This window comes from Dufourea novaeangliae, unplaced genomic scaffold (genome assembly GCF_001272555.1).
Source record: "Dufourea novaeangliae isolate 0120121106 unplaced genomic scaffold, ASM127255v1 scaffold16, whole genome shotgun sequence".
NCBI lineage: Eukaryota > Metazoa > Arthropoda > Insecta > Hymenoptera > Halictidae > Dufourea > Dufourea novaeangliae.
In genome coordinates this window covers 4,235,996-4,258,348 of record NW_015373891.1, presented here as the reverse complement: position 1 = coordinate 4,258,348, position 22,353 = coordinate 4,235,996, and the positions used below count along the sequence as shown (strand labels likewise).

Here is a 22,353-nt window from a genome sequence, read left to right as displayed (position 1 = left end):
ATTTGTATTCCATTTGACGTCACAAAAGTCTTCATTTTAATAATATTGTAAGAAAAGAACACTTTTGTTGTTTTTAATTAAGTTTAAAAATTAGACTTCTGGCCAGTTTTTTCAGTCAAATACTCCACAGTGCGTCGTGGGACAATTCCGTCCATGTTTAGAGAGATAAAATATCATTCAAGAGAAAAGAGTATGATTTCTATGTTGATTATAGACAACTAGAAATAATCTACAATAATGAAAGAATTATTTTAGGTATTTATGATAAAAACAGTGAAAAATTTGTTCATTTGATTCGTGCAGTGAACAATGTATGTTATTACTGGCGGTTGCCATTCAACGTCTCTTAATATCAGCTAACCAAATAATTCTGTGTGGTTTTGCGGTATAATTTTAACGTGGAAAGAAGCTTATTTGGCCCATACAATTTTTAACCTTTGTATCGTGTAACCAAGTAAGCTTTTGCGTTTTCCACTATAAAATTAAATCGCGTGAGCGTACCAACTAATTTGGTTATCTGATAAAATGTATAGAAGAGAGCCATTATAATCCCATTTGCTCTTAAATAATCACTTCAATGGGAAGCCACTACAGTGGCGCGTTGTACGAGGAACATACAAAAAATGTGGGGAGCGATCATCAATTAAAAGATTCGTCAAAGGGGAACAAATTTTGTATAAAAATTATTTTTCCACACAGTCGCCATAGTGCATCGTTGCACCTGCTTCTTTTAAACCTCCATCAAAAAATCGTCCACTGTGTATGCAAAATGAAGTACAAAAAAGAATTGTATACAATCTAGAAGTCAATAAAATAATTAAAAATAATTTACACCATTACGATTCGATTAGTGACAAAGAAAAGTACAGTCATTTTACGGTAAATGACGGTATACGTTAATTAACTACGAAGGTAAACAGTTGATACCTTCAAGATTTAATAAATAACATTAACCTAAATTATCAAAATTTTACTTCACCACGATTCTGGACCCGTCAATTTATCAAACCGCAAAGGAAACGACGGCAAAGGGAATATAAGGAATTCCTTTTCAACCAAGACCCAGGGGATTTCACTGAATTTCCTGGCACGAAAATCGCGTCACACAGAATCGCGAACGAAGCTTGAAATAAAAGTTACATACAAATTAATTCCCGTCGGTGTGCGCGCCTTTGGTCCGTTCGCGAAAAATGTACGGAGGACACACACAGAGAGACAATTATTTCCAGCCTCCACTCGTTCGCGAACAACTTCGTTTTTGTCTCCCCTTCCACCCCGAAAATCTTTGCCCCTTTTGGACAAAATAAAACGCCGCCTGGACAAAGTGAATTCACAGAACGAGCACCACCGCTCGTGTAGATCACGTGCACACGCGTACACTCGCGGACATGTTGACTAAACGCGAACCTACGACGCATACGGACTACGGAATTCTGCATTACAATTTATGCTGATTTATATGCACCTGGCGGTACGCGCGCCGCCTCGCACATATACAACCATCCCCCTCTAACCCCTTTCTTCTTTTCTATGTCGCTTCGTTTCGTTCTGTTTTTCGGTTTCTTTCAAATTTTTTCTTTGTCCCGTGTATGTGAACACTCGTCCATACGGTGTACGCTAAACATTGTGAAACGATCGGGGTCATATAGTAGTTTGGAAAATGAAAAGGTTGAACGTAGGGGCCCTGGTGAATTATTTGTTTTCCGGATGTGAATGGTTTCGTGTTGGAGTTGCGTCGATGACGCGTTGTTTCTTGCGAGATTTATATTGTAGACGGTAGGCGAATCGAACGAAAGGTGGAAGAAAGATTGTATGGGCTTTGTAATAAATGTTAAAGTGTTCGAATTTCACGATTGTTCTGTTCACAATTGATCACGTGTTCTCGTGCGAGGCAGTCGGCGAGATTCGTTTTTGCTTTTGCTGTGGACGGAGCTACAAGAGCTGTGGTGCGACATGTGCATTGACGGATGCTTGACCCTTGCTTTATATTAATGAATTAAACTTGTGACAATTAATAACTGGATTTAGTGAACGTGTCTTCTATCAATTTTCTTCAAGTCGAAGTGAAATATTATTTTCTTGATTTTGATGGTTAGGTTTTAAGGTAAATGTGCAATTCTAGTGTTTATAGAATTGATTTTGCATCTGGAAAATTATTAATAATAGAGGAACACTGGCGTGCATAAGGCAAGGGGTTAAGTGTGTATCAAAGTATAATAAAAATAGTGTTTCTCTTGTAAGCTAGGTAGCAAATTTGTGTTCGTTGAATAACGAATATGTTGGTTTCAAATGTAGGGAATGTTTATGGAAGATGTAGTGAAAATGAGATTCTTCGGTATTTGTGGAGACTCCATCTCATGTGTGTACTATTTGTGATATTACGAAGCGAATATTGTTTTATATGTATCTAGTTATTCATTAAGGGTTAATTGAAGAATAATATTGAAGATTAACATTAACACTAGACCTACCAAACAAGTCAAAATGACTTCTCCACTAAAATGTTATGACAATACATTTTCTCAGATCTTTTGCAACTCTCATTACAATATGATATCGAAGAACATAATTAATTTATAAATTTATAAATTTCCAAAGTTTATCATGTTTATCAACCGATCGAAGTGAATATTTGTTTACAAGAAACTAATATGAACCATTAGATTCGCGGGGAATAAATGACTGTTTAACATGTTACTGTTGTTCCTGTTATAATTCCAAAATACTAACAGAATGTCTTCAACTTATAAGATACAATTTCTCATACTGAGCTGCAAAATAGAGTTCACATAAAAGTAACGTTTATCCAAATTTATGTTCCGTCATTATTTACAATCTTCTATTTAATGACTCAATAATACTAAGTACACTTGGCGTTAGAGGTGAAAGGGTTAATAACCGTCCAAAACCGTGACCTCTAAAAATTACTCATTCGATGGCTCGATGTTCCATTCGAAACTGTCTACCAAACGGTCGAATCTAATGGCTCAGACGTTTACTATCGTTCCACTTGAGCAGTCGCTCACGGTGGATTACTAGATACCGTATATTCCTGTTGTCGCTCCGCGTAAAAGCAAGAGAAAAGCTTCCAGAGTTCCAACGTCAGCCACGTGTCTCCTCCGCTTGTAAGAACCGGCACGTTCAACCGGGGGGCGGCAAAAAGACGTCACGGGATCCACGGTAGTCACTTTAATCCGTTGGAGTCGCGTGCGATTAGCATTCACGGCGGAAGCTCGGTCTTTGTTGTACCGACAGCCAGCTCTGGACCTGGAATCGCGGGATCGTGCCAACTGTCTAACTACCGCGGACCGAAGTTCCCTGAGAAACGGAGACAGCGAGACGCGAACTGAGTTCGAATAAAGGCTGCTTGTAAATGTACAGGATGTCGTGTAACTGGTGGTAAAACCAGGTAAGAGGTAATTCTATGTGAAAAAATAAGTCGAAAATATGGAATGAAATTTTTATCATTTGATGTTTTGTTTTACGAGAAAATCGATTTTGAAAGTCTGCTGGTTACGCGTACAATTAAATTGGACTTTGATAGCGCGTCTGGTCATTCAATTCCGTCTCTGCGTACCACCATGATGAATACACATGTTTCAGATTAATACTGGAAATCAATTTTCTCGAAAAACGAAGTTTTAAATGAAAATTTTTCCTATATTTTTTACTTACTTTTTCACGTAGTTTCATTCCCTACCCGGTTATACCATTAGTTACATGATATCCTGTATATCTTGAATAATGTACAGTCAATAGTATATTTTATTTTAAATTCCGCTTATATTTTATTTATTGTAATTTTCTTTTTTAATCTCTTGTTATATTTTATGGTTTCTTGCGTTACGGGGATCAAGATATTTCAGGTCAGGTAGTACAATCGAGCAGTAGGTAGTTCTGTAAGAAACAGAAAGTCGAAAATGAAGAATAAATTTTTCTCATACGAGAATTTAAAGACTTCTGTTCAATTTTAATACTGATGCAAAATAGTGAATATACCATACTGTCATCTGGATCCAAATAGGTAATAATTTTTTCTACAACCAACGACCCAGTTCCTTAATCTTGTACGGGCATACGTTGCTAGCGGTTGCAGTGTCTTAACAAGAATAACTTTCGTCTTAAATTCGTTTAAGCCAATAACTTTCCAGCATATCTTTCCTCTTACCACCAAAAACCATTATATCTTCTTTTACTACAACCCACCATCATCCTTTCACATTTTTTCATTAGTAGTGAATCTGGACTTCGCAACAAATATATACTGAACATTATACAGGGTATTCCACTTTGACCAACGCACGCGAATGCCTCCCAACCTGGAATGTTGAAAATAATGAAAATTGATCTGTATCCAAGAGCACATGGTACGGTCTATATGCTTTCCTTCTAAGTGGATTTGCTCCTGATACGTCAATATCATGCACTTTAAAACTTGAAGGGACTATTGAGAAGACCTATATACTGCGTGACATAACTAAAAAACCACTCTGAAATATTCAATCCTTATGTATTGTGGTTCAAATAAAAACGAACCACTTTTTTCCAGGGAATATAATCTATCCTTTCCTGGAGGAACATTATTTCTCCTCACGATTTCATATGCACTTAGTTTGTTTTCATTTTAACCACAATACATAAGAATCGAAAACTTCAGGGTGGTTTTATAGTTACCCTTCGCAGTGTATTAATCTATATCGTAATATCTGATTAACATTTGCATATTTTTACGCTAGAAACATATTGTCAGGTGCTTCCAAAAGAACTCTACCAAAAGTATTCAGGACAACATCAGGACTGTTTCTGCTATTACAATCGATGTTATTCAGGCGAACCTGACACTCGCATTCCACAGAATTTTCACAATTTCCATTCCGGAGTCGGTACAAAGAGAGCCCAGTAAATTTCCCGTTAATCGTCCCGTCGAACGAAGTCGTTCGTCCCACTTCGTTGAACGGCGTTTACATCGAGCGACGCGGGATTAAATTAAGCCCCGCTGTACGAGCGTGCACTCGCCCCGTCAAAGGGCATGAATTATTCCCAGTGGTCCGTTCGCGTACCTACATCGCGCGATAAAAGGGCAACGCGTCGTTTTATCGAGCCATGAGAGTTAATCCGGTTTACAAGGCGCTAATGACGACCAACGTCTCTTCTAATTATCGCCTTTCAGCACACAAACGCGCTCGCGACGCTGCGTGTCTCCGCCGATTAAGACGTTCCGACGTCCTTCTCTGCAACACGATACACGATTTGTCGAGACTCTGTCTACCAGGCTAATTACGAGCATAAGGTTGTAAAACCTCATATTTACACCGTTACATTACTATATTTGGTACATCCGAAGATCTAATAGAATTTGAATCGATAAAAAAAAGGATGGAACTAAGATGGGCAAATTTGTTATCTACATAAAAAGTTTGAAATAACGAATGAAAGATAAAAAATAGTATTCCGCAATTCATAATTGATTAAACGTAGAAATTCTGTATTTTATAGTAAAATAATATTTCTTCGGATAATAAATCCGATATTCCAACGAATAATATCACGAGATCCAAGCTCCTAAATCCATTTAAAAAAGAAATGCATTTCGTCTGCTCTCTCGCGGGAGAGGCAAGTGAAATTTTGTTAAATTCGTCAGACGCACGAGTCGGATGGATGCTTTTAAACGTTCCCGTTTAATTCGCCCGGTAGTAATAAATCAGCTTTCCTCGGTTCTGGAAACTTCTTTATCCTCCGAGCCGCTCCCTTTGCTCGCCTTCCCTCTCCATCACTCGATGGAAACATCCGCGGCTGGCCTTTGTCAACCCCCGTCGAACCACTTCCACCCCCTTCCCAAACCCCCTGCGCGACGTATTTACGTTGCTTTCGCGCGACGAAAGTTTCTTCAAAAACTGCCGCGCAACGAACTTTCCTCGAGTGTGTGGCCCCGTTCATCGAACTTAGCATTCACTTTGTCCCTCCGCCGCGTGTCAAACCCATTCCAACCCCCTTTCTGACACCCGCCAACCCCCTCCTTTGGACGATGCTCGAACGAGGATGGTAGGTGTTTACGGTGCATATGCGACGGAAAGTTTCGGGAGGTGACAGTGCGCGGAATTCCTTCGCGTGTCCTCTTGAGAGTGATTAAAGACGATTGTTTTTGAAGCTGTTTGAGCGCTGCAATGGGTTAGTGACTTTTTAATATAAGACTGGAATGTTTGATGTGGAAGTTGGTTTCTGATTTTTAATAAGATTGTATTGGATGGTAAAGTATTATGTTTACTATAGAATAATAATCGATAGAGAGTTGTTAGTAAATATTGAAGGACAATGTATTGGGGTGAACGAAAAGTTCGTGTGTCTTTGATGAGATGTCTCTGTAACACAACAATTTTACGAAGATGGTATTAACAAACTAGTGGAACGATGGAAAGGGTAATAGAGACTAGTTGAAATCATTTCATTGATTAAGTAAATCACTTTGTGTAAAAACAATACAGTGGAATTTATTTAGAATAAAAACACACGAATTTTCCGTTCAACCCAATATTATAGTAACAGAATCGTTCAAGTACTTGAGGTCATTCCCTCAACACAAGAGGTACTGAACTACTTTGTCTTTGTTCTTGTCATCTCTTTTATATAGAGGACGAACTAACAAGGCGTTTGACATGGATACCTTTATCAAGAAATTTGCAATCCTTACCTTGTATTGGGATAATAAGCTTAATATCTTCATTGATCCAGATGTTCCTCGAATTATCTACAAATGCTCCAACATCGATTATCAGGACACGAAAGACCTAGTTCAGCTTGTTATCCTTTTTATACTGTGCTTCGTGTTTTGCATAAGCATAGTCGACATTGTACATGTCATTACCATGTACTATCGTGCACGATATTTTGCGATGATGTCGCATTATTATTATTATTACTCTTGCGTGTCTGGATCATATTAGGCGCGCCAAAGAGTAATCCAATATTTCCTAGTATTTTCTTGTAAGAGCATCAAGAACGTATGGTACCTCGATGCTGTTATTATGTTGTATTAGATGATTAAACTTCGCCTTGTTCAAAGTTAGACAACACAAACTCTGGTCATGGAAATTTGTTATTAAAAAAATGTTGTTCCAATTCTGATCGATGCAATTAATATCTATAGACAGAAAACTCCTGAAAACAATACTTTACTAAACCAATCCTCAACGTCCCTGGGGGCAAAGGTAGGGTCTACCAGGCTGCCTTACCAACAACTCCATTAGCAGACCCAGGAAAAATCGCTATTTTCCTTTTCCCATTTTTCCATCCACTGTTTTCTTCTCGTCTCATTGGAACTGGCAAATCTGTTATCGTTTTGTAACTCTGCAAATATTACTTAAATAAAAAAGAAAAAAGAATTTACCTTAAATTTCGATGAAGTTCGTAAAATATCCTCAAGGACATATTTCAAGGAAGAAAAAGTTATTCAAATCGAAAAGAACTCTTCTTGAGGTAATCAAACGAAAAATTCGCGACTGCAATAATCTTATCGCAAGATTAACAGAAGGTATCGATATTCCGTTGCGATCTAGGCCGTTTCATCGCAAAATAATGCGAAATATCGATTCCATAACAATCAAAGCCGTTTTGCCGCGTCTTTTAATTTTCCCACGGAATTTCGACCATGAAGAACGAGTCCCGCGATGAACGTTATAAAGGCTGGCAAACGAACAGAAATAAATTTCGCGCCGCGAATAAACTTCGCGTCAACGTGAAAATATAGAGTAAACGGGGGACAGATGAACGGGTTCGGAAATGGGGGCAGGAGTGTTTCGCAATTTTTCAGTAGGGTTAAGGGATCGAGACCAGGGTGAAACGCACATGGTCAATAATTTCGTCTTTTTTCTTTTGTCTCCACTATGTTTCCATTTATTTTGTATATGACAGCAGGTATGATCTGCCCCGTCTCTCTCGTAACGAGAGGGAAAAAAACGAAAAAAAAAAAATTAATACTTCCTCTTTGTCGTCGTACTGTCTAGTATCGCTGTGTGATTACAACTCGACACGCATTCGATATATGAAAAAGAAAAGAACAGAAAAAAAAAAGAGAGAAAAAAATTAATAGAAGGGAAGAGAAGAATCAAGTGAAACACGCCGCACAAGTTTCGCTGCTTTTTTTTTTGTGTGTATAGTAAGTTCGTTTTAAGTGACACGCTAGTCGCGGCCAAACGGACGCTGGTTGCGCGTGTTTTTTTTTTTTTTATTTATTAAGATCTCTGCCCTTAAGTTACGCTGGCCGCAGCCTTGAGGCTTAAGTAACCCTTTGTTTTTTTTTTTTTTCGAGAAAAAGAAATGTTTACAACTACGGACTATCGTGTGTTTCCTTCCATTGGTGATTCCTTCCGTTTCAGTGCTCGGCGAGTGCCACGCTCTCGGCGGTACGCGTTTAACAACGAATTCAGATTCATTCGGTTCGTGTGTGATTCTACGATGAAGAAAGCAAAAAATTGGATTCGAAGCGAGTGGGCGGTCCGATCCGATCGAATCCAGCGCTGGATGATCGTAAGCAAGAGAAGGGACGCCTGTAAAATCGCGTATGTCCTTTAGAAAAGTTAAAATCTGAAAACGGCGAGCGCACGATTACTTGCCGGATTGCCATTCGACCCTTCGCGGGCGCGCACTGATTGTACTTGTTCGTTCTCTTTTTGTTTCACCGGCCCACTTGTAACAGGTACAACACTCTCCCCACAGGATCTTCTCGCTAGGTTATCGAAGCAAGATCTTACAAAGCAATCGACGTGATCTTGCGTTCAATATCCTTGGCTTGGAAGTGTAACGAACTCGTTGAGTTAGCCCTCTAAAAACTCATTCATTCTGAGATACTTAACCTTGCTACACTCTGGTCCCAGATAGTGCTCAGACTCATAAATGACATCCTATTATAAGGTCCAGCGCAGTAAACAGACGAAAATATATTTCCCATTAAGACTAACTGAGACTATATTTGACCAGAGATGATCCCTACGGTCCACAAAGAGCTTCCACGCCTACTCTTCGCACGTTTCTATGAAGAAGATCGTTCAAATATGTCAAAGGTCCTTGGAATCATCAAGAACCAATTGGCACGAGTTCGCTATACTTTGTCCAGAGACTCTACTTTGATCTAACTATTACTGGCTACCGTCACAAGATGGTAACAATAGCAATGATGATTCGAAAAATAACAGACCCAACGTGATCTTACAGGGTGAATACTGTACGCAGAATAATCTGAACATCCTGTTCGGATCGGTGTGTCGCCGGTAAAGACAGATTCTGTCTCGTCTTGCCTCTTAATTCTACAATTAACAACGGTAAATAGCTACCGGTCGCTTGTTCCTGGATCAAAACGAGATCTACGGCTACAATTGTATTGTCGTTGGCGATATAAAGCACCTATGGTTAAACGCCTCGGTCACGGTAAAGCTTAATAATTCGAGGCCCATCTATCCCGGTCGCGTATCTCGAGGCGGAGATTAAGTACACTAAAGAAAACAAAAGACCGGGCGCGATCGGAAATGCTCTCGTATGCACCAGCAGGGGACGACCACTACCATTGAAACCATAATATAACCCAGCACGATCTCGACAATTAAAAACCTCGACCACGTGGACCGAATTCACTGTCGCGGAACAATTGGATCGACGTTGTCGCGGCGTATAATCGAAAAGGCGAATGAATGGTGTAAGAGTAAAATTTCGAAGCATCTTTTTCGCGCCGCGTTCGATCTCGTCACGGAGGAGGCTGACGAGGCCTCGAGGTCTTTCTTATCGCTATGTGTGTACGAAGTGAAGGCACAAGTTCGGGGGAAAAAATGTCGCGAAGATATGTCGCTAAAAGCTCGGCCCACTGGAGCTCCTGATAGATCCTTTCCTAACGTCAGAGGAGACTTTTATGTCCTGTTCACTTTTAATCGAACGGGTCGCTGGGACCGATCCTCTGCGATCATTTGAAATTCCAACCTCGACGCTGGTTCCTTTCGCGGGCAAAAGATCTTCCCTCGATTGATCTTGAGGATTTCTATTTTGTCTAAAGTTCTCTCTCCCCAGACCCGCTCCGTCGTTCGTCGATGCACGCGATTATTAAGGCACGAGCAGCGAGGGATTTATGATCCCCTCTCGACGGATCCCCGATTTCGTTATGTTTTACGAGGATCTAGAAGCTTCGCGAGAGCAAAACGTCGAACGCTGGAGGTTGAGAGAGATGGGGGAGAGTCCGTATCGGAGAACTTTCATACATCTTTCATGGGGCGTCGTTAGACGAACGAAATCGACGGGGTAAGAGGGACATGGTACTCTTCGTCACGAAATGGCGGTCTACGGAGACACCTGTCGGCGTTCACACGTACTTTTTCTTGTTGCCTTCGGTTAATCGAGTTGACGTGGGCAGTTTTGTGTCGGTGTTTATTTTTGTTGGTTTCTTTGAACCGTTCGACGATTTATTTATTCCGGGGAAGAAAGCGAGAATGTCGAATGATAGAACTGATTCAGACGAGTCGATCCTTCTTAGGGGTTGATATTTAAGCACGATTTCTTTTTGATATTATAGTGGACAAGATGTCTGTACAATGCAGTGGTTTCCAACCTGGGGTACGTGCCAGGTGTTTTAGGGGTACGCGAGAAAAATTGAAATCACAACAATTATATAAACGACAGACATTTTCCTAGTATATTATAGAGTACAATTTAGGGAACTTGGCTGCTAAGTGGTACGAAAGGCAAAAAAGATTGCGAACCGCTGGTCTAATGTACCTAATAAGACACTTCCAAGTAGTAAGTAACTTCCTTGCCATCTACTAGCTAAACAGTTACGTCTTCAAGTTCCAAACAACGAACGTAACATACAAAAATATTTCAGTGATCGTCCAATAAATGTCCTCTTGGCTAAAGTCTAATTCGATATGCAACTGTTACCGCAATATTCGAATCGACCAGAAGCAATGAAATTGATCGATCAGCACCTCGGATCACGTATCCCACGACTCGCGTAAAAGCCCAAACAGGAACGAGGATAAAAACCGGCCCGTCGTGGATATACCTAGATAAAACGCGGGGCTGGTGTCCATTTATTCCACGTCGGCGACATTATAGAAAACGACGCGTTTTATCGTTCCCGACGAGAGGATCGTTACGTAATGGCCGTGAGAAATGGCAGGAGACGGGAAATGGTAACGATCCAACGTGTCGTAGACTGGATTTGTTGCATCGAGGACCGTGCAGTTTCCCGAGTCTCCAATAGTCCTCAGGTGTTCACGCGCGCGATGGGATGCGGGAACTAGGTTAGCAGCAGCGAGGAGCAACGTGTAAACGCGCGCGTTTCGACGTTTGCTACGTAAGCAATCGACGTCAGCTAATAAGATCGAGTTCGCTCATAGACGTATAATAAAATAGACTGCACATTCGGTTGAAAGGCCGTCAAATATTAGAAAAAGGTAACCTGCTTTGGATTATGATGTAAGGATACAACGTATGCTCTCTTAATAGACACATTTTCATCCTCTACTGCGTTATTCAATTTTCCGCCATATAAAAATATAGCCGCTTAGAAAAATGAATTCGGAATTTCTTACTTGCAAGCGCACACCTTATATCCTTACATCATGCTTTGCACTCACATCACCACTTAGGTCACATTTACCTTCGTCCAACATTGATTCCTTTTCATTCCCCCTACTTCTCAGTTTTTCCGACAAAGAAAATTTCTTCGACGTACCACGTGTCGCAAAGACGAATTAGTCACCGTATAGTAGCTATCTCTGCCTAATTTTTGACACGGTCCGACTACGGGAGACATTGAAATCTAGATACGTCTATGAGTTTCCAACCCAAGAAGATCGTCCTGTCGTATCCTGCCCTGTGTCAGCTATTATTGGAACCCCTCTAGAATCAGGCAAGCTCACAATATGTAGAAAAATGTGACAGTTTCCACTTGTTTTGCCCCAGAGAATTTGCCCGCGAAAATATCCGCGACCCGATTTTTCTAGATTCGATACTATCGCTCTCGATGTTCGTCGAGGTTACGGGGCCAGTTTGCCCGGTGTTCGTTTGGTCTCACGCGATTATATTCTTCGTTCACGGAGCACCAGCGGCCGCGCGCCCTCGACGGGACCCCCGGTGTCCGCCGTTCGAGAAACGTCTAAGGGGACGCGTTTTACCCCGCCATTTTACTCCATCGCGGCTTCTTGGAGGGCGTGCAGATGAGCGTAGAGGCCGTCCGCCGCTATTAGATCGTCGTGAGTACCCATCTCCGCGACGGTTCCCTTCTCCAGCACGCAGATCACGTCCGCGTTCCTTATTGTGGCCAGACGGTGCGCTATGGTGATGCACGTTCGCCCCTCCATGGCTTTGTCCAGGGCCGCTTGCACGACCTGCGCGATAAACGGTGCGGAAAATTAGCTCGAATGTCTGTGTTCCCGTCTTTTTGAATGGGGGGGAAAACACTGATAGGGATATTTGTCTTTTCCCTTGGGCTTTCGGTTCATTCATTGTATGCTCTAAATAATGCATGGGTGGAGCGGAAAATTCAGATGATATGTTTTATCTGCTTGTAATGCTCTATAATTCAATTTTATTCGTGTTTAAATGTAGGGTGTCTACGGAATTGTTGTATGATCGGCGAGGTAGTAATTCTAAGCTGAAAAGTAAGTCAAGAAAAGAATAACAGTTTTTAATTTAACACGTTCCGTGCCACATGTACCACCGGTGGTACACGCAGCCTGAATGGGAAATTTAACGTGTACCATCGGTGGTGACATATGGCACGGAACGTCTTAATGTTGAACTGTAGTTTAAAACAAGACCAACACCCTCTATTAACAAAAGACACACATTTTCGGTAATTTATGACTTGAGGAACGAAATAAAGATTGTCTGGCTACGTACGGCCTTTTTCACTGTGGCACGGAACGCGTTAAGACTTCGTTTCCGAGATAATTTAATTTGAAGGTCTGATGGATTCGCGTGCAACGGAATAGGACTTGATTAGCGTGTCTGTTCATTGCATTCCGTTTCTACTTACTACTATGACAAATACACGCGTTTCAGATTAATTTTCAAAGTCGAGGTTTTTTTTTCTCGAAAACGAAACCTGAAACGAAAGAAATGTATTCTTTTGTTTTGATTTATTATTTCTTATAGAATCACACAGACCGCCTGTCCCTTCAGACTCGATAAAGAGAGTGGGAGCACAAACAGGGTTCGTAAGCAAACCGCGGAACAATAATTGCCGTGAAATTCGTTCGACGATCGAACGAGAAACAACAATCTAATATACCCGCCGTGTGCTTTCGATCACGACCGTCGATAATACTATTGCCCTGTGTGCTGTCGACGATTGTCACTGATTTTCGGAATCTGTGCATCAGCTGGAATGATCGAAAAATAAACCGTTGGACCGTAATAATTCTTTCGATACACGTTTCACGGGATGTCGACGCTGTCAAAAGAAACTAGCAACAGACAAATGTGTCTCGTCGTAGTGCTATGGGGTCATAACCCTATGTGGTCCCAATTATTTATGACTGCACATAAGACTGACTGGAACAAAATGTGATGTCCAGTTGGACTCGAGATAGGACCGTACAGAGTTAATTGAGATCTGGCTATTGGACAAATCGAGAAAAAATGCGTAATCCCCGCGTAACGTGACGTATAACCGCATACGAAGCCGGGATCCCGGGATTCGACCTCCGCAAACATATGAATTTTAATCCAAACGGAAATTACCATATAAAGTGTGACCGTTCCATTACGTAATGCGCGACGCGACCTGCCAGCTATGATATCTTTTTTTCGTCGTGTTCGGTGGAGCGCGAGTGCCCTTTTTGCTCGTGTTGTTCATTAAAATCCATCAGGCCCTATTAATATTCATCAGCGAGCGCGTACGCAACAGTAACCGCTAGTTTACATTGCCGTTACCGCGTCGCTGTTATTCAAAACCGAGTGTCCTAATATTCATCGTTTAAAGCAACAAAATATTTTCCCATACCACCGTTGTCAGACACGTTTCGCCAGGAAAATAAATATCTCTGTGTACAGCAGGCCATACACGATGAGGTTTACCTCGAGGCCTGGCCTCGTGAGGTCGTCTCACGTTAGGAGAGCTGGGTCTCTCGAAGCCTCCTTGTAATCTGTAGCGGGATAGCAATGTAAAGACTAGTAATAACTAGTGATAATAAAGTAAAAACTACTGATAACAAAGTAAAAGCTAGCGATACCGAAGTCAGAACTAGTCATAACTAGTGATAACAAAGTAAAAACTCGTGATAACTAGTGATGACAAAGTAAGACAAGTGATAATGAAGTAGAAACTAGTGATACCGAAGTAATAACTAGTGATACTAAAGTACTAACTAGTATAATTAGAAGTATTACTTTACAAAATTTTACTACTCATTTTCATAAACGATACCAGACGACTGTATCCGAATGACAATATCGACATGAGGCCAGGCTTCGAGGTAAACCTCACCGTGTATAACCTGCTTATAGTCGAGAATTATTATGATTCGAATCATTTTGTTGTTGTCCCGTCATGTACGTACTGTACCGCCAGTTACACGACACCCTGCATAAACAAATAATCTTTTTCCGACTCGACTTTCTAGGAACTAATTCTCATAACTCCATATTTGTATGTTTACATCTGCAGTCTCCGAATTATAAAAAAAACACGATAAGACATCGTTTTATGTAATTCAAATTTCCCCACCACCAGCTCTAGTAGAATCACAAACAATAATTAAGTGTCCACTGCTCATTCAAGATCCCACGTCTCTCCCATCGTTTGAACGACGATCACCCAGCCAGAATCTGAATCCTTCCGATAAACACTTTACATCCACGAGCCGTGAATCGAACGGTCCATAAATAAAACGATCGGGACAAAAGTCACGTCTTTCAAAAGGGAACAGAAAATCTGTAACGCGTCTCCGTGGACGAGAACCCGCGGAACGATCGCAAATCGACACGAAAGCGACGCTCTATCGGGCACTCGAGGGTATTGCGGCAGCGTGGCGGTCGATTCGCATTTTCCGAGGCCATTAACTCGATTGACCGTTCGGAGCCCCACGAGGACGATAACGAGCGCGGGCCCTCCTAAGGACTTTCAATTCAATCCAATCGTGCCTCGTCGATCGGCGTTAAGCGGCGACGACGCGCAATGTTATCGTCGCCTCGAGGAGTTTTGTCTCTCTCCCCGACACTTGCACGGTGCATTATGAGACCGTTAATTGTTACCGGGTGTAACACAATGCCGTGGTAAGCTGGAATGCGCCGGTTTTGTTCTCGTGAGAATTCCTTCGCCTCTCGAGGGCCTGCGGTCATTTCTTTGCCTCCTCCGACCCCCTGCCCCCTGTCCAATGTCTTAGTGTCAGCTTTTAGGAAAGAGACTTTTTTGTGCGTTATACGGGGTGTCCAGTTATTAAAAAAAAAAAAGAATTGGGGGAAACTATCCAATGTTTGAAAAATGATTCAGGCGAGAAGTAAATGGTTACAAGAGGAACATAATCTGGTATAATTAATTTGTTTTGAAGAAGGCCAAATAGAGGTCATATGAATGTTTTTAAAATAGTTTTAAATACAGTGATCGATCTGTCTTGGTATTCCCTACGATAAAGTGCTAACCTATTTAATGTCGACGAATCATTAGTTTAAAAGATATTTTTATTTGAATATTGCAAAGTGATACTAGTAAGTACATAGGCTTGCACCTTTCCTGAAATGACGATCATTTTGCACTGCATTCTTGAATGAGTGAATACTTCTGTCACTCTGTCCTTTAAAAAGTTAATGATGTTAAATAATTATTTGCAAAATGTCCAGTCATTCAAGAAGAAATATTATTTTATTTTAAACATTAGTAATCCATTAACACTAGAAGTACCGAAGATGACCGTGTTTCTACTTCTATCACATTGGTAAAAGGGACTGGAGTATAAACATAATAATTCGTAAAAGAATCGTTAAAAATATACAAATCGATAAATTATCGAACTTCTTCACTTATATGTTTCAATAAAAATTGCGAAGAATCTTTAAAAAAGGCACTACTGTGACATTTTCATTATTTTTATACGAGTTTACGAACCAGTTGTGCTCACTAACCAAGACTGCTTTGGTAGTTTTGTTGTTAAAAGTAAGTTTTTAAATAATAACGAAATATAATTTTAGTTAAACATTGTTTTCCTGCGACTTGTATTTTGCTTATCTGCATGAAAAATCATATGTGCAATGCAAGACCTGAAAACAGTGAGGTAACTAAACAGCGTATCGTGATTGCTGCCAGCCAACATTATGGTAGTGTATAATCGCAACACGGCTGACGCTGCCGTAGCGAAAGGGTTGAGTCAGCTCTGTTTTTAATGAGTCGAACCCTAAACAAAACGCCACATACGACCCTATATTTCGGAGTATCATGGCAAGCCGTTTGATGAGGGTCAACTTTACGAGCCATACTTACAAGACCTACAGCAAACAACAATCCCCATGATCAGGGCTCGACAGATCCGGTCGCCCGGTCAAAATTAGATTTTTTCATCTGACGACTAAAAACTACATCTTTCTTAAATTCAACCCTTAAAAACTTAATATGCTTGTATTTCGACAATGAGTAGATAAGGTAAAGTATTATAAAAAATTACGTCTTTAAGGAGAGCGAGTACCATTTTTGTCTGGCGAGTACGTATCGTCACGATTTGTCGAGCCCTGCCCATGATAGAGGGCTGTTGTAACTATCTCTCTAAAGGAAACGCACAAAGAACACGTCGGAGGAAGGTTTCGAGGCCCAAGGGACAATCCTTTTTATGTTAGATTGATGATGGTCTGGTTTTTACCAGAATAATTGCAAAAAGACCCTTGACGGAACGAAATCACGCGAATCATGAGAAGGTGTGAAATGACAGAGGCGCTCGAGACACTCGACGCCGCGTAACAGGTGCTTCGTTATTTTCTTCAGGTGAGAGGAAGCAGTCCTTACCTTCTCGCTTTGAGTGTCAAGCGCGGAAGTGGCTTCGTCCAGGAGCAGGACTCGAGGATTCCTGACCAGAGCACGCGCTATCGCTATACGCTGCTTCTGTCCACCGGAGAGCTGCGTTCCTTTAGACCCTAACCTAGTATCGTACCCCTGTAACCAGAGAATGCGAGCGCTGTTTGTATATCATTGAATACTCGAAATGTAACGAAATGGTCATCGTTAGTGCATATGTACATTTACATATTTTCTACCATCATTTATTTTTGTTTTGTTAGACTTACTCGTTTTTTGCGTTTATGATTAGTGCTAAACTGATTTCTTGAGCAAAATTAAGCAAAGAATTGAAATGTTTGGAAAAAATGTGGTGGTCATCGCACGAAGTTGGATTTTCAAAAGCAACGATCCTGAAACTTTATCCAAGCCACACACTTCTGACTATCATTGGGATTTACTATAAGTGGAAACGGTAAGAAATTATCAGACACGTCAGCGAACTCGAGAGTACAGTGTGTCTCAGGTTATTATACATAAAAAAAAAATCAAAAATGTGGAATGAAATTTTTTCCTATGCTGCTTTGTTTCCAAGATAATCGAATTTGAATATCTACTGGAGACGTGTACAATTGAATAGGAGTTGGTTAACACGTCTGATCATCACATTCCGTTTCTACTTAATGTCAGCACGAATATACGCATACTTGATAAAATTTTCAAGTTGGTTAAACAAAATTTATCCTCCTTTTTATGCATTTATGATATACTGGACTGTCTGAAATTCAGTACATTCAGAACTTCAACAAATATTAATATTATTTTAATTTTCTTAGACTTCATAGAACCTTCATACCTGTAAATAATTCTTTATATACCGATATTCGCATAAAGATCCGCAATCTACTTATGATCCATTTAATCCCCATGATCCATAGGACCAATAAGGTAGGCCAGATTCACGCTAGCGATCAAAGGCACGGTCAGATCACGATCAATCTGAATTTAGCCCATACTTCTCTCATTAAATTGCATGTTAGCGACAAAGATCGCTGCCGGATTTGACGTGATCCGACCGTACCGTGACCGCTTCTGTGAATCTGGCAAATCTTATCGAATCAAAAATATTCTACGCACTAGTGGTAGAGAGCTGACGAAGCTGTGGATGTTCGACTTCTTTGCGGCCTCGATGATCTCATCCATCGACACCTTCCGGTAGTTGTCGCCGTACGCGATGTTCTCCGCGATCGTTCTGTCGAAGAGTACCGGTTCCTGGCCGACCACCCCGAGCTGGCTTCGAAGGTTTCGCAACGAGACCGATGAGATGTCACGGCGGTCCAACGTCACCGTGCCAGAAATCGGGTCGTACAATCGTTGCAACAGCTGGATGCAGGTGGACTTGCCGCATCCACTTTGACCGACCAGCGCGACCATCTGACCCGGTTTCACGATTAGATTCAAACCCTGTAGAATCGGCATCTCCGCTCGAGTCGGATAATGGAACTCCGCTTTCGAGAATTGAATCAGACCTTCCGCTTTCTGAAATCATAAACGTTTACGGTCCTGAGTATGGCCACCTTCTAATTCGAAAGGCAAACTGAACTAGACACTAAGGGAACAGGATTAATTCAACCAAGTGCACACATTGTGGACGTTAAACGATTGAGTTTGTTTATTGGTATGGTAGATCGAGGCAAATCGGATCAAAATAAGGAATTGAGGCCACGTTGAATAATTGTTTTTATTGGTACTCAAAGTTCAGCCCGTTGGTAAATATTAATCATTATTAATCGTTTTGGTCCGATTCGCTTCTGTCTATTGTAGATAGAGTATGACCAAATTTTAAGACGCTTGTGGGCCCTGGAGGAAGGTATACAGTAGTCCCTAAATAACCCTCTGAGGGTCGCGATTGATCTGACAGATACACGCAAAAGATGACTTCGAACATGAATGTGTAGATAAAAATGATAAAGATTTCTAGCGAGGAGACCGAAGATGAAAACAAAGATATCGAGTGTTTCTGTTTTTTGGTAAATCTAGTTCAAAATGAAGAAAAACACCCATTTCAAGTATTGTATCTCTTGGATACACCGCGATCTCCAGAGAATTAATAGACATAGGGACTCTATTCATTCCATTTTCATTTCATTGCACGTCATCAACAAATTATTTTCAACCGTCTGAAAGATAAAACCGAATTACAGAAAAAATATTACTGCGTACAAGTTCCTTATCGTTCAGTCTGGATCAATTAAACTTCTGTATATTATTTGCGTGTAAATTTAATCTTATCGTTTCGTAATTCCATGTTTACCATTAATTTCATTCTCCATAATACTTTATAAACGGATTCATGATGCATGGAAGTTCGAATGAAAAATAATTTATCCTTGACGCAAGTAACAGGAGACCTGTTAATCGAATGAACGATATTTTAGCTGTGAAACGCGTTGCAGAAATGGCATTTCGAGTGTCTGCGTAGCGAGCTGGAAACGTCGTTCACTCGTATCGCTTCATTAAACGCTTTGGAATTTTGCGATGAAGGGAGGGAGGGAAGGCGGTGGTTGCACTCCCGATCACACACACAGCTCCCCCCCCCGGTTTGGAGCGCAATTAACACGTGTTGCCCCGAGGCTTTGCTGTCGGAACGTCATAAATTCGATAGTTTGCTAAATAGTCGTAATGTAACGGCCCAGCGGCCCGTGGTTTCCGGGGAATTGAACGACCCCCGCTATGTCTGTTCGATAGTTCACGATGCCGCGTGAAAAAAACCGATCGAGAAGTTATTCGTGAAACGCGCTAGAATATACAGGATGCTTCGGAATAAAAAATGTTCACGGTTGTACGAAAGTAACTTTTCTAGAGAAACCCAACGGGGGCGTGCAAAATTACAGTACCATACCATGGAGAACAACTAATTCTTTGAGCTGTGAATATTTTTCTGTTAATTCGTCATATGAAATGAGCATTTTTTTCAGACAATAATTTATATTTTTTTAACGAAATTAACGAATGCACTTCTATCAGTGTAGTAGACTCGGTTGATCACCAATTGTCATGTATAAATCGGTGAAATAAAACCATCTAAGAACGTATCCACTCACCCAATCCAGATCTTTATCTTCCGAGCCCGGTGGCGAGGTGATCTCCGGAACCCTGTCCAGAAGCTGGAATATTCTTCCAGCAGAGATCTTGGCAGTATTGAAGTTGGGCGCGAACGCTAGCGCCTGTCCCAACATCCACGAGCCGAAGATCAACGCCTCGGACACTTTGATCACATCCTGGTAGCTCAAGCCTTCGGTGGCTACCAGGGACCCGCCGTAATAGAGACTCAACGCGTATCCAAAGAACGGTGTGGTCTGACCGCAAGAGAACACCAATCCTCTGAGTCTGTTTCTGATCCTGGTCGCCTTGGCGACATGGTCCAGCTCGACGCAATAACGCGCGAAAAAGGCTTCCTCTTTCCCAAGGCTGGCCACCGTTCTTATATTGGAGATAGCCTCGATGGCGATCCTCGTGGCCGCCTCCATCTTCTTCTTCTCTTGCAAGCCCTGCCCGCTCATCACTCTGGCCTCGAAGAACACTGCACCCAGCACCAACGGTATCGAGACCACGGAGACCAACGTCATCTTCCAGGTGTAATACATGGACAGCCCGATACCCAGGACCAGTGTCGATAACGCCTGAAGAATAGCACCGACACGCGTCCCCGTAGCACCCTGGACAGCACCGGCGTCCGAGGACAACCTAGCGCACAATGCACCCACGCTGTGCGTGTCCTCGTCGTACCAGCCCATTTCTTGCCTCAGCATCGCTGCGAATGCCATCCTCCTGATCCTCGTGGTCATACGCACACCGGCCAAACCGAACATGTACATTTGGAGGAAACTGCCCACACCGGTGACTATCCCGACAATCAGGAACATGATCGAGAAGTTGACCGTCTCGCGACGCACCTCGTCTTCGTCCTCCAGACCGAGTACGTAGTAGACCTCGCCGAAGAGAACAGCGAACGCTGGGAACGAAGCGCCGACCATTGCTGCAGCTAGACACCCTGGAACATGAGAAGTCGAGAGGTTGATGAATAGAAGATTGCGGGCTATGACAGTTTTGACGTGATTTTACTGACGAATGGGAAATCGTACTTATGCATTTTGGAGTATTTTGTATGAGTATATACTGGCGTAATTATTATATTTAGTTGTTGCAAAATAGGGGTAGTTTAGCGATTAAATCGTATTTCGACTGGAATTCTTCATATTAAGATCAATTGCGATCATTGGAAGTTTTAAAGCCCGAATGCTGTTTACTATTATGGAGAATTAGGAGGTCTAATACTAATTATGAATTTCCAGTATTCTGAAGGCAATGTGTATTCAATATTACCGATATCTTTGTAATAGATTTTCAAGTGTCACATTTTGATGAATGCCTTAGTACTCATAAAGTTGAATATATGTCTGGTTCCAACACATCATCAATATCAGTGGGACATTTGATTTCTGATGAACCTGGCAATAATGCTGATAAAACGATGAGATAGATAGTTTTTTTTTTCTCCAAAAGTGACACGTCGGGACATTGCTAACAACGATTAATGAGTCCGTTGATTATGACAAATGATCAAAGTTAGAGGAATTTTATTCCAGATTACGCAATGTGTAACCGCGAGAATGATTAATGGTAACGAACGGGACGGCCACTTTTTTCCACGATAAACGTGTAACGACGGGCAAACGAACGGACAAACGATTCAATTGCAACATTGTACTGCACGCTAACCGACTATATTGAAAGGCCATTCCGGTTTGTTGAGCCCGAATATCCTCATCATCGGTGCGTCGTACGGCTTCTCGTGTTCCTCCAATTGATTCTCGGAAGTCTCCGACGCGCCAGCCAGGGACAGACGATGAGAGTGCATCGACAGAGTTGAGAATTGTCGCTTGAGCTGCGGCTTCTGCTTTGGTATGGCTGCCGTGACCGTCTTTGCCGCTGACGCTGTTGCTTTCGCTAATTTGACAAGAACGAAACGCATATCACAGTGACGGTTCCCCATGTACAGGACGTTATATTATTTTTTTGCAGTTTGTAACTTTTATTACGGACTTTAACATTAACTTGAATCACACGAATAAACAAGGTATCTTTGGTAACTAGAAATAGAAGAATTGAAGACTAGTTATACTGAAATCTTAAAACTGACCGATACATATCGTTACAGACGAAGTTCCTGACCACTTAAAAGTAACTATCGCAATCTTTGTAACGTATATGTAGAAAAATTAACCAAATCCAAAAGAATCGTTGTTATTAGAGTAAATCTATGTAAGGATCTTGAATTGGTATTAACAAAGGTCCAGAAATAATAATTAAATTATAATTTACCTGTT

At 41.4% G+C, this 22,353-nt stretch overlaps 1 protein-coding gene across 1 annotated transcript in view; it reads right to left on the bottom strand.

The window, feature by feature from the left end:
• Positions 1–11,509: 11,509 nt before the first annotated feature.
• The window catches only part of LOC107188703 (multidrug resistance protein homolog 49), a 116,609-nt gene continuing 105,765 nt past the window's right edge, over positions 11,510–22,353 (bottom strand). The window contains exons 15-19 of the mRNA XM_015577048.1: positions 21,746–21,973; positions 20,068–21,017; positions 18,101–18,502; positions 16,976–17,122; positions 11,510–12,368 (exon numbers count right to left, since the gene is read on the bottom strand). Of these exons, the coding sequence (XP_015432534.1) occupies positions 12,165–12,368; positions 16,976–17,122; positions 18,101–18,502; positions 20,068–21,017; positions 21,746–21,973 (1,931 nt within the window). The 3' untranslated portion in view covers positions 11,510–12,164. The remainder of the gene's footprint in view (positions 12,369–16,975; positions 17,123–18,100; positions 18,503–20,067; positions 21,018–21,745; positions 21,974–22,353) is intronic.